General features: G+C 34.2%; 1 protein-coding gene across 2 annotated transcripts in view; it reads left to right on the top strand.

The window, feature by feature from the left end:
* The window catches only part of LOC148836501 (anosmin-1), a 70,211-nt gene extending 58,767 nt beyond the window's left edge, over positions 1-11,444 (top strand). Inside the window, exons 9-14 of one of the 2 annotated variants that reach the window (XM_088913324.1) lie at positions 396-536; positions 4,133-4,221; positions 6,224-6,395; positions 6,737-6,957; positions 9,048-9,189; positions 10,185-11,444. In XM_088913324.1, the coding sequence (XP_088769450.1) occupies positions 396-536; positions 4,133-4,221; positions 6,224-6,395; positions 6,737-6,957; positions 9,048-9,189; positions 10,185-10,243 (824 nt within the window). In that variant the 3' untranslated portion in view covers positions 10,244-11,444. Of the gene's footprint in view, positions 1-392; positions 537-4,132; positions 4,222-6,223; positions 6,396-6,736; positions 6,958-9,047; positions 9,190-10,184 lie in introns of both variants that reach the window. The other variant, XM_088913323.1, reaches the window with a different exon arrangement.
* The last annotated feature ends 498 nt before the right edge of the window (positions 11,445-11,942 follow it).

Here is an 11,942-nt window from a genome sequence, read left to right as displayed (position 1 = left end):
TAGTCTTAATGCTAATAATAATAATGATAAATTGTTTTCTATATGGCAATGATTAATAGTGTCATCTTATAACAGATTAGTAAGAAGAATTTTCAAAAAGGATAATACCTAATTTCTTATGTCAAGGAGGCATTAACTGTGTAATATTGCTTAGTTCTGTTTTATTTATTACAAAAATCATTTTTGATTAGAATGTAGTCATTATGTTTATTTAAGTACAGTATATGGTTTCAGGGTTCTAACCCTGTCTACTAACCAGTCTTTATTTTTTAAACTTGTGAAGTTTACAATAAACTAAGTATAAAGTGACTATATTAAATGATTATAATGAATTATCACAGCTATATTTCAATAATGGCTATGAATGGTGTTGCACTTGGTTTCTCTCCTAGAAGAACAGTCATCAAAGATACATAAAGGAGAGCAAAGGCTGACATCTCATCCAGGAAAACAGCCAACAGGCCCATTAGAAGTTGGAGTTCCTTTCTACCAAGATGGACAGCTTCAGGTCAAAATCTACTGGAAGAAAAGGGGAGGTATGATCCACAAAAATATGATCCAACCCTTTTGATGTTTCAAAGACCATAAAAGTATGATGATTTTTTAAAAGAATTATACATCATACTGTTTATTCTAGAATTGAGTGATTAAAATACTGACTTTGGAGAAGTTCATAATTAATGATGCACTAAACACAAAACATTGATTATAATAGTGTTACATTTTATCTCTCAGATTTAGCTTCAGTAATAGAAAAGCCAAAATTGGAAAATGAATTGTAAGTCTTGGAGATATCTTCTAAAAAATCCTACTATTACATGGAAGTTGAGCTGTGTTTGATTTATTGCCTACTGTACTTGCCTTAAAACTTTATTGTAACTGAGCTTAAATATAGTAAAAAAAAGAATATGGGGTCTGACCAATTTAGGAACAAGTAAAGGTTAATTACACACTGAAAAGTTGAAAGAAAAACACGATGTTTCTACTGTTGAGTCTTTTACAGGTGTAAGGGAAGATTCAACGGTATTTTCCGAAGGCAACACTCTGTACAGTACTTTTCACTTACTTGTAATACCAGAGTGGAAATACAAAACCATGAAGCTTTTACCACTAGGGCAGTGCTGTCAAATTTCATTTAGTATGGCTTGTGTTGTTACTAATATGTGTCATCACCACAGCCAGACTTTGCGTAAGAAATTGAAGAATGCAGGGAGTTTGTAAATGTTTATCAAGAGTAAAGAAGTTTATGCTAAATTCTAAAAAAGAAAAATCTTTGCAGTCTGTATTGTTTAGCTAAACTAGACCAGACTTAGGGTACTGGGTGTACTTGACTTGTTGTCTATATTGGGTAGACTTTCAGTCAGCTTGTGTGCACCGTTAAATTATGGGCCTGGTTCATTTCACAATGACAAAATAACTTATAATGTGCCAAGCATTTTATTTTGCAAACAGCCTTGACCACCCATATTTTAACATAAAAGCAGCTGGTCTTGATAAACAGCATTTGAACTTTTTGAGCAGTTGACTGTTCTTCCACCTTCAGTTCATTTATGTACTTGTAAGCTAATCTAACACCAACTTTAGGCTCTTGGTCATAGCCTGAGGGTGGTATCTCAGTAGGCAACTTCAAACCTGCCTTCATGTAAGGCACTGAGTGAGTTGCTACTGCAGATTGATTGTCTTGGTAGATTTGTGAAGTAAGAAATGTGGAGGTATAGACAGGTATAGAGTGTGGTACATGAAGTAATAATAAATCAGTAATTTAGGTCTTTCTTCTTAGATGATAAGATAAGAATAAATGTTTCTGTTGTAACTGTCTGTTAGCAATCTATTAAAGTTATTATACCATTATTGCATGCCCATAGAAATATTCTTCAGGCTGTGATCAGGATAGATCTATATGAATAAATATAAAGGGTTTCTTTTCAACAATGCAATAAGTTTTAATGAAATAATCTGCTCTTCCAAATGCTTTTAATCATTTGCTTAGATGTTTACCTTAAATTTATTTATTTGAAGTTTTATTTTGAAATATTAAGAGCAAGTAAATATTGAAATGTGACCATAGTATATTTTGTTTACTTTTATGGCACATATATTTTTCTTTGGTTCACAATGCCTCATTTTAATAAAATTAAAAAAACTAAAAAACTAAACTATTTTTTTTTTTGGAAATTTAAAGATCTAATTCCAATTTAAAATGGAATGCTGAAAGATAACAGATCCTTCAAATGAAAATCCATATTTTCTGAATACGAGGTGATGGAACCCCATGGTGAACATCTCTCAAACCACCCAGCTGAACAAACAGAGAAAAGGGTTAAATAATATTTTCACATTTCATTTTTGTGCAAAAGCTATTCCCATGGAAGTGGATTGTCATGAAGCATCTGCTTCAAGAGCGGAATTTGAAAATTCATTTAACGTACTCCGGAATTAGGGCAAAAATATTTTAGCTCCAAGAAACAGGACTTGTGGGTTTCAAAAATATTTACTTTTAAAAACCACAGGCTGATGGGCAACTATCAGCTTGGATATGAGAGATCTTTCCTTCGATTTTTATATATTACTACTTTGTTCCATTTGCTCAGATTTAAATCTTGTTTATCTTTTTTCATTATTTTCAGCTCATAATTCCCTCTTTTCTGCTTCCAATCTGCTTAAAGCTTTTCACTGCCAGAATCATGTCTAGGCCATCAAAGGACTTCTTTTATCTCTAAACCACAATCTCTGCCTTTGGCAGAGCTGCAGTGGCATATTCCCTTAATTATTAATATGAGAAGTATAATTTCACCCCCAAACTACATGAGCTGATGAATAATAAATTCTGCGAATAACAAGGGGAAATTCCGAACACAAACACATTTGATTACCTCAATGAATCCTATCACAACGTGCTCCTGTGTAATAGACTGTAAATGGCCTATATGGGTGATGCTTTAAGCAATCGTGGCATTCACCCACATGATCATCCTGAAACATGTTGTGATCTGTATTCTTTGACTCTGTTACATATCTTGAGGTGATATCACATAAGCTTGTGTGTTGTAGCAAGGTATTATTATTAACTGAAGCATTGTTAAGATTATGGTACTTATTTTCCCTACTGGGAAACTGTTGGAAAATTGCCTACCCAATACTTCATGAATTAGAGGGGGAATTTGCCCACTGTTTGCCTTCAGGAAATGATGAGCTCTACAATATGTGTGTTAAAGAGCTTGTTTTTTTTTCCAGCAACTTTACAAAATGGGACAAACACTTCAGTGGACATGGACTGTATTGCATACACTTTATTAAATAAGATATGAATCTGTCACGAAACAGTAGTGGTTTTATTCTACATTATTTCAATAATATGCTCCAGTAGTTTACAATAAGGTTGGAGACGTTTATTATCTTTATAAGGGTATAAGTTAAGGTAAAAATGTAGTGCAGCCCCACCTAGGTGATGTTCTGTGCTAGCAGCCGTGCTACATAGCAGACTGGGTGGAGGAGTGAGAAATTGCTTCATCCAGAGAACTGTGGAGGAATATAGGGAGGCCAGGTTCTAAAAGCCTACTCCCACATTTAGCCAGGACAATGTGGAGAAGAGCTCTACTCTTATTTACACTGCTAAGGAAAGTATTTAAGACCTTGGTTTAATGTTTCATCCAAAGGATGGCACCTCCTACAGGATTTCCAAACCACTGCCTGCTTGTCACCATACTGAATCTAGGGTCGGAATCTAGGTGGAAGTCTGCCACCAGCACTGCTTACAGCAGGAAACTGTTTTTTCTTAGAGTGCTCCCATCCCAGTACTGACCAGGCCCGTGTTTAAACTATGTCTATGATTTCTATAAAACTATGGAATGGATTTCTGGAAATTAGGTTTTGGGAAATGGAAATTTATCTTTTAACACTACTTTTACAAAGCCTTTAATCATATCCTGGTTTGATGAGTCTATACTCTCAGAACTTTCCGTCATTGTTTGGATATTTGGCAACTTACTGGCTTCATTATTTACAAGAGGCCAACAAATATGTATTTCCTTCATAACTTTCTTATTCATAGCCTGGCAACATGTGCTTAACATGTGAGGTGAATATATAAAATAACCCAAGTATGATGGTTTTTCGTTTGTTTCTGACCCAGATCCCAGTGTGAACCGCTACCATGTCCAGTGGTTGCCAGAATCCTGCAGTCACAATGAAACGAAAGGTCCAGAGAAATCTGTGACACAGGTAAATTAAAAATAACATTAACCCTTTTCTTCTTTCTGCAGATGAGATAAATGTACACTATCTAGTGTAGTATTTTTAACAGATGGAAGGTAATATAAACTCCCCTAGCAAATACATGAGATGACCCACTGTATGTTTTAATTAAATTACTAAAAACGATTGCTTTATTGGGTGTAAGTACAGTCAGTTTTAAAGGAATTGAGAATGATGTGGGATGGTTTAAGTGTTTTGGGAATATGGAACAAGCTAACCAGCCATATTTCAGATGCCAATACCCTGGTTTCTTTCAAGAAACAGTGAACCTTTGGAAACAGTGATCCTTTGATATTTAAATTAATAATCAATTAACAACCAAGTCAAATGAGCTACGTGAAATGAAAGACCTTTTCTTTTTAACCTTGCTTATGTTCTTATTTTCTTGTTGCATTTGTAACATAGTTGAGATGATATCAAAACAGAGCTATGTGTTTTTCCTGGGGCAAAATGTTGCGTACGGCATTAGAATTGGGAAAAGAGCAAAGAAAATGTCACTTTTGACTGACAGCTGTGTTGACACAATTTAGTGTGCTTGTACAGTATATGCCAAACAGTGATTATATATAGTATATATCAGTGCCATTCTTGAAGTTCAGGTTTTCCATATGCACAGATTTACCAGCAATAGCAATTCATTTGTGTAATACTGGAAAAATGCACAAATTTATAATTGTGAAGAACAAACCTTATACACACTGTGAAACAAGAATCAAAGGAGTCTGAACTGAAAGAAATTAGTCTTCAATGTCTAATAAGGAAAAACCCAATGTGGATTTATGCAAAGGACACATTTTCAGCTTTTTGTTCTGTTTTTGAACAAATGCATATGTGTAATCCAGTGATATCGTGTCATATTCTGACAGTTTATTTACACTTTTAATGTGGTGTCATTCTATACAAACTTCTTTTGTGGAAATAAAGGACTTGCTTTTTGTGGCATTATTATTTTTCACTAGGATGATGAAAAAACTTTGATTCACTTCTCTGTGAAGAAAATAACTCAAATGTTCTTGCCAGAAATTCTCAGTAAAATACTTTATGGGTTGCAAAGAGCATTTAAGACTTTGCTGTTTCAGCTCAGTCAGATCACAAATGGCATTTGTTTGGTGACACAGCAAGACTGGCATTCTTTAGGTGCTCTGTTACTGGTTGCTAAGAAATAGATGCTGTTTTTTTGTTCTACCAAATTCTTAAAGGCTTTGGAAAATTCACATCAGATGCAGTTCTTGTTCCCTTGTACTTAGTTTGAACAAGTTGACTCAGTTGGTTTTAATAAGCCATTAAGTCTGCTACATATTAGAATACATGATTGCAGGAATTCCCAGTGTCTCGTTCGACGTTTCTGGTATTTTCATTTACCAGACCAGATTTGTTTGCTGAAAAATCTTACATTGAAAACAGGTTTGGGGTGCAGAGGAGTTTAACCCCATGGATTTAGGCATCGGGTGGTGTTTACTTGAAGATTAATTATGAATGTCCCTAATGCATTGACATTACTGTCCTTACTTTCAACCTTGTAGCTTATACCGAAAGCAAATACATTGTAGGTCTCAATAATTTTTTCTTCTATCATGGACATAATTCCATAGTTCAGTCTTATAACTTATAAGTAAAGGAGTTATTCTAATTTCTACACCCAGCAGAGGTAGGTTGAAAATGTACATTTTTATGGGAAACACAATCCATTGCTTACATTTTGAGCTTTAATTCCTTTTTCAGTTACAAGTAGGGAGTTCTTAATTCAACTATACTTTTAGAATAGTTTTATCTAACCCAGAATACAGACTATATAAATATGCCTGTTATGTTTCTTATGTGAAATACATGTTTTTGTATGAAGCAACTAAATTATTCATTTTCCATTTTAATATAGTTAATTATCTTTATACATCCTTGAGACCTGTAAAAAGGTGCAGTTATTGTATTTTGACTCATTTGTGATGAACAATTTTTGTTCTTTGTCTAGGAAAACTACATTCATCTCCAAGGGCTGCTGTTTTCCTGCAAGTATAAAGTGACAGTTCATGCAATGAAATCAAAGGGCCGTTCAAAGGCTGAAACCACGAGCTTTTCCACCCCATCATGCTCTGCTTTGAAAGGAAAGAACCATAAACACTTCAGCTGCCCTTCAGATGGGGGTGAGTGCAACTCTCAGCCATAGATCTAATGCGTAACCATGCATCTCTCCAGTAACGATGGAATTACTTTACAAAAGCAGGCGGAAGATGTTAAATGAACTTCATTTTGAAGTTTTTGTTGAGACTTGAAGAACGCTTGTGACTCAGAATGCATTTCATTAACATTCACGAACCCACAATCTATTCAAAGTGTTTACTGAATTTAAATATTGAGTGAAAGTGTCATTTACAGTGGCGTGCATTTTTTAACAATCTAGCGTTTGTGTCACGTGTTAACATTCTGTATAAAAACCTGAACAGTGTCTATCAACTACTGATTAGGGAATTCTCTTCTTTTTTAGTTACAGTGCTTCCGAAAGTACTGGCAAAACCAGAAAACCTGACCGCATCGTTCTACATTCATGAAGGGAACATTACTGGGAATTTCTTTTGGAGGGTTTCAAAAGTACACCCCCACCAGCGGATCACAGGATTTCAGGTGACCTGGGCAGAGGTGACTACAGAGAACCGACAGAACAGTTTGCCAAACAGCATCATCTCTCAGTCGCAGATACTGCCTCCAGTAAGTCTCGTGCCACAACAAATCATTACAATTTCACCCACAATGCCATGAAGTCTGTTTTCGCAATTGCTGCCTTGACATATTTGGGAAAACATGTCAGTGGTTTTGCATGAGCTTCATGCTTTTGCTGCATTACTTTGTACTATTGACTCTTTTCCAGAGTTTGTATTTGTGTTTTTTTCCAGAGTGTCGAAAGCAAATCAGCACTGTAGTCTTAACAATCAGGGAGTATCAAACCATCTAAAAGAGAGGACTGGTCTTGTTGAAGTTCATTGCTTTCTTTTTTGCGTCGTATTTTAGATCTTAACAGAAATGCAGGAGTGAAGAGTCTGGTCTGTGAACACCATCATGTCTCTGTAATGTAAAGATACTGGTCCTGCTCTCGCAATGCCAAGTGCAAAAGAACTGTAGGGCCAACAAAGTAACACACCCTTAAAAATACAGGAACACTTATTACACGATGAAGGTTTGAAGTCTCTGGCGGTTGTTTCTGCTCATCTGCTTCCTATTAATCCACTCTTTAATCTTATTTGTGTTAGTTGTTTTTGTTCATAAATGAAACCATTGTTAATAAGGAAATTAGTTTGTGTTTATAAGTCTTTTAGCAGACTTTCAGCACTCAGTGAATTGCAGTCGTGAACGCACAGTGAAAATATTTGGAGGCCCCTGATTTTAATAGTTCCTTCTTATTTTTTGTTGCTGTTGACATTTCTGTCAAGTTATCAAACGTATGCTTTTATTGTTTGGATTTCGTGAGCAAATAAATATGTATGCAGGGCAGCTATGTGTGACAGTATTTTCACGTAGGAGTTCATGGTCGCCCTGGATACTAAAAACACAGATGTGGAGCTGTCTGCAACTAAAACAGGAAAAGAGTGATGAAAAAATGACATAAGAAGTGCATTTAATAGGATTGTGATGTTGTAATGAATCTTCTTATTATGGATAACCCTCAAAGAAAAACACTATGCACATCACAAATAGCGGTTACAGTATATCAACAATAGACCACTATTTCAGTCATTATACAGTATTGCCGAGGCTTACAAATCTCTGGCCTCTAATGAGGGAATGCAATATACACATCCTTCTCTTGAGAACAGTTGATTTTAGAAATTTCACGAATAGGCTGGTGAGCAGGTTCATTTCATTAAAGGTGTAAGAGAGTTATGTTTTGTTAAATCATTAACACATGATCATTTAAATAAATCAATAAAGTAGCATGAGCACAGTTACTTATCATTTTATTACTAATAGATCATCCATCCAGTCACTTTCTTTCTTTCTGGTCATGTAAATTGTGTTTACGTACATGTACTGGCTGTTAGATATTGGAAGCTTTGTAAAATACAGCAAGTAACTGTAAGGTTGATTAAATTACATATTTAATTACCAATTACAGAAATTAATTTGCATCTTGAAGTATATGTGAAAGGTCATTTTACCAACCATCCACCATATCCAATTTTTAGATCAGAACATTTATTTTTAAAGTTGTAACATGTAAAGCTATTGTTTAGTTCAGATGCATTTTGTTGTAGAACCAAATATTCTGTGTGATGTGAGCGCTTGACAGAAAAAAATATTATCAATGCAAAACAAAAGCTTAATGAAATATAAAATACTGAATTACATATGCTTTGCTGAGGTAGTTGCATATAATTAGAATTCCTTCAAAGTCTTTAAATTTTCCTGTTTGGATGTTAACTGTTTCTAAGTTACATCCTATGTATGCATTAATGTTTTTCTTAGAGGTCTGGTGTCATGATTTGGTTCTGTTCACCTTGATCCATACCAGAAATAAGCACCTTTTTGATAGTGGATAATACATGAATGATAAATATATAGGGAAATAGAAAAGGTTAATAAAAAAGTATTTTTGGCTCATCTTGGGGAAAAGAAAAAAATGGTGTGTTGTTGATTAGCAGTCAATTTTTGGAATAGTTTTGTAAGTGAACATACTTTTGTAATGATACAGTAAGACTGTGAGTTCATATCAAGAGTTTTAAATGCTAAATTTCAGTATTTCGAAATGAGAAAGCACTGTAACCCCTTTGAGACACCCATGCTGTTTCTCTTGTCTCTTCCAGGACCATAATTTTCTAACAGTTTCCAATCTCAGAGCATCAACCTCTTACCGACTTGAAGTGCAAGTGATAACGACAGGGGGGGAAGGCCCAGCAACTGTTAAAACATTTCACACACCTGATACGTCGCCAGCTCTCCAACACAGTAAGTGTATTTTCACACACATAAACATTAATACATGGGATCTAGTCTAAAAAAACCTGTTTGAAAAGAAAATCCATTTTATGTATTGCATTACCAGTAAATTCCAAACCTACAGGTTTTTCCAACACATGCATTGGGATGATCTAAATAGCACATTATTTTTCACATGTGACAGTACCATTTGTTCTTCAATAAAGGGCACATAGCAGTCAAACACTATGTCATTGGACATATGGCACTTAAAATAAACAGCAATTCCAATAAATGCCTGTTAAAATATCTCATGTTACATGTTGCTTTGAGGCCTTTTTACTAATCTTTTAAACTGTGTTTTAAGTTTGTTTATTTATTTAGGATTTTCTGCAATGGGATGTGGCTGAAATTATTTGCATGTTACTTTTATTGTTTGAGTTTATGATCTCAAAGCCAGTTGCTGGCTTGGGCTATCTTAAATCGTGTTTCCTTTGAAAATTGTTTCTGCTATGGCTATTTTGTAATTACGTAAAAAAGTTCTTAAATTTCATCTATTAAACGAGTTATTGCAGATCTAAGATCACAATTCCAGCATGTGTTTTACAGATTTCTTTTGTTCTTTCTGAACATCCCAGTCCTAATGTTAATATTTAAATTATGTTCCAGAGAAGGAATGGATTTTTGTATAAACTTTTCACATTTTGTCTTGGTATTTCCTAAAGCCAAAAAAACACGCTGTCCACATAATTTTTTTTAAAGTTATCTGTGCCTTATTGAATAGAACTGCATCCCAATTTTATGTCAGTATAGTTGATTTTGCTGAAATCCACATTCAAATGCAAGATTTCCCATACATAATATTTGCAATGCTTACATTTGTTTAAAGTGGCATTTTACTCTAATACTAAAAGAAACCTTCACAAAACGGAGTTACTTTATTGGTTTGATCTCCACTGCTGCAACTTCAGTGCTTGAGTTCCTTGTCTAAACAAGCTTGATGTTGTTATTTGTTTTTGTTTAAGGGCCCAGACTCAGACAGCATCATCAGCATCATCATAAGCAGTCTTCAGAAAAACACTGAAGGCCCAGGGGAATTTGTGTGACAAATACCAGTTCAGTCTTACGTACTGCACACAAAAGAGAAAAAAAAAGAAAGAAAATAAACTGTGGAATCACTCTCCTCCAACTGAGGCGGGTTTTCTTTAAAACTGGATGGTGCGTGATTGGTCACACCTTCTGTCCTGCTCTCTTCACCATGTGGAATTCACTCATTGCTTTGGTCTCCACAGTTTTCTAATGCAGTCAACAATGGACTCATACTGCTAACTTCCAAAGCCTTTATGCTAAATTGCTGTGGTACTTGGAGATTTCTTTTTTGTGAGGGAGATTTGCACTGTAAAAAATATAAAAAAAATACAAAACAACAGTATAGTCTTTAAGCTTTGATATTATTTTTAAGATTGGGATAATGGGAAGATAAAAGAACTTTGAAGACGTTAGATAACTAAGAGGCCTACATTTGGTCTTTTGAAAAAAAAATATTTTAGCAGCTGTTTTAAATGTAGAAAAGAAAAAAGAGTCCTTATACATTACCTTGAAAATGGAACAAGTGCCATAATAAGACTTGTATATTAAAATTGCCATCTTCAAGAATAGCTTTGGATTCAATTATTTATTATATAATTCTAAATAATCCCAAATGGCGCTTAATAGTACGTAATACCGATGGATATGATGTAACTAAAGCCTGTGTAGTTTAACAGTGAATATTGCATAAAGTATGATATTGCATGTAGGAATCCATTTAATTTAAACTGTAAATGAATTAGTAGCTACAATTTGAATCTTACAATATTTGGTTTTGCATGACAAAACTTAGTGTTCTGTTCTAGGCATGAAGTGTGATGTCTGTGTTACCTCTTTGAATATATTAACAAAGCTCCACTAACAGATTAACAGAGAATTTTATGGGGGGATATTTACTTATTATTAATGGAATGAAAATGTAGTGTGAAAATGACAGAAGTATGTATTTACTAAACTGGCTGTAGAAATCATGCTCATGTTACAGTCACTAAATGTCAATATTTATTTGTGTATGTATTACAAAACATTTGGTTTGTGTGTGTGTTTTAGTCTAGCCTTTTTTAAACTGATAAAACTCCTTGTAAAGCTGTTTTGTAAAAATTGAATTGTAAATAGAGTCTAATATTATGTTACTCGTTATTTTTCACATTAGAAACTGTACATACTGTTAATTAATAAAAGAAACCTGAAACCTTTTTTCATGGTGAGATTATTCAATATAAAGGGTAGGTCAGGAATGTGTCAGAGCTGCTGCAATATACAGTAGCTAAACATTGTGTTAAGGTATTAAAGTACTCTATTGGAGTGGATTTAAAGAGCTGCAAGTAAAGTATCTTGATCTATATCATATTTCCAATTTGAATCTGAGTAATGATGGTAAGCAATTTATGTTAATTCATTCCTCTCTTATGTATGCAAAAATTCTAGCTTTGTAATGATTTTTAATGTTGTACTAAAATGTCACTTTTTCAGTAAATTTCCTTTCCTATTGGCCATTTTGTATCTGAATCATCTTTATTCATACACAATCAAAGCATGACTAAGTCATCAGGTCAGTTTGGTTTGTTTGGACTCACTGTCATGTTAGATCTTTGGAAAGGCTACAGTCAATAGCTATTTTTGTCTTTATCACCTCACCTCTGTCAGAATCCCCAAATACCAGATATCTGGGTATATTTCTACTATACTGTACA

Source organism: Atractosteus spatula, chromosome 4 (assembly GCF_055471065.1).
Source record: "Atractosteus spatula isolate fAtrSpa1 chromosome 4, fAtrSpa1.hap1, whole genome shotgun sequence".
Taxonomy (NCBI): Eukaryota; Metazoa; Chordata; class Actinopteri; order Semionotiformes; family Lepisosteidae; genus Atractosteus; species Atractosteus spatula.
The sequence above is the reverse complement of the archived record's forward strand: the minus strand, read 5'-3'. Positions and strand labels throughout refer to the sequence as shown.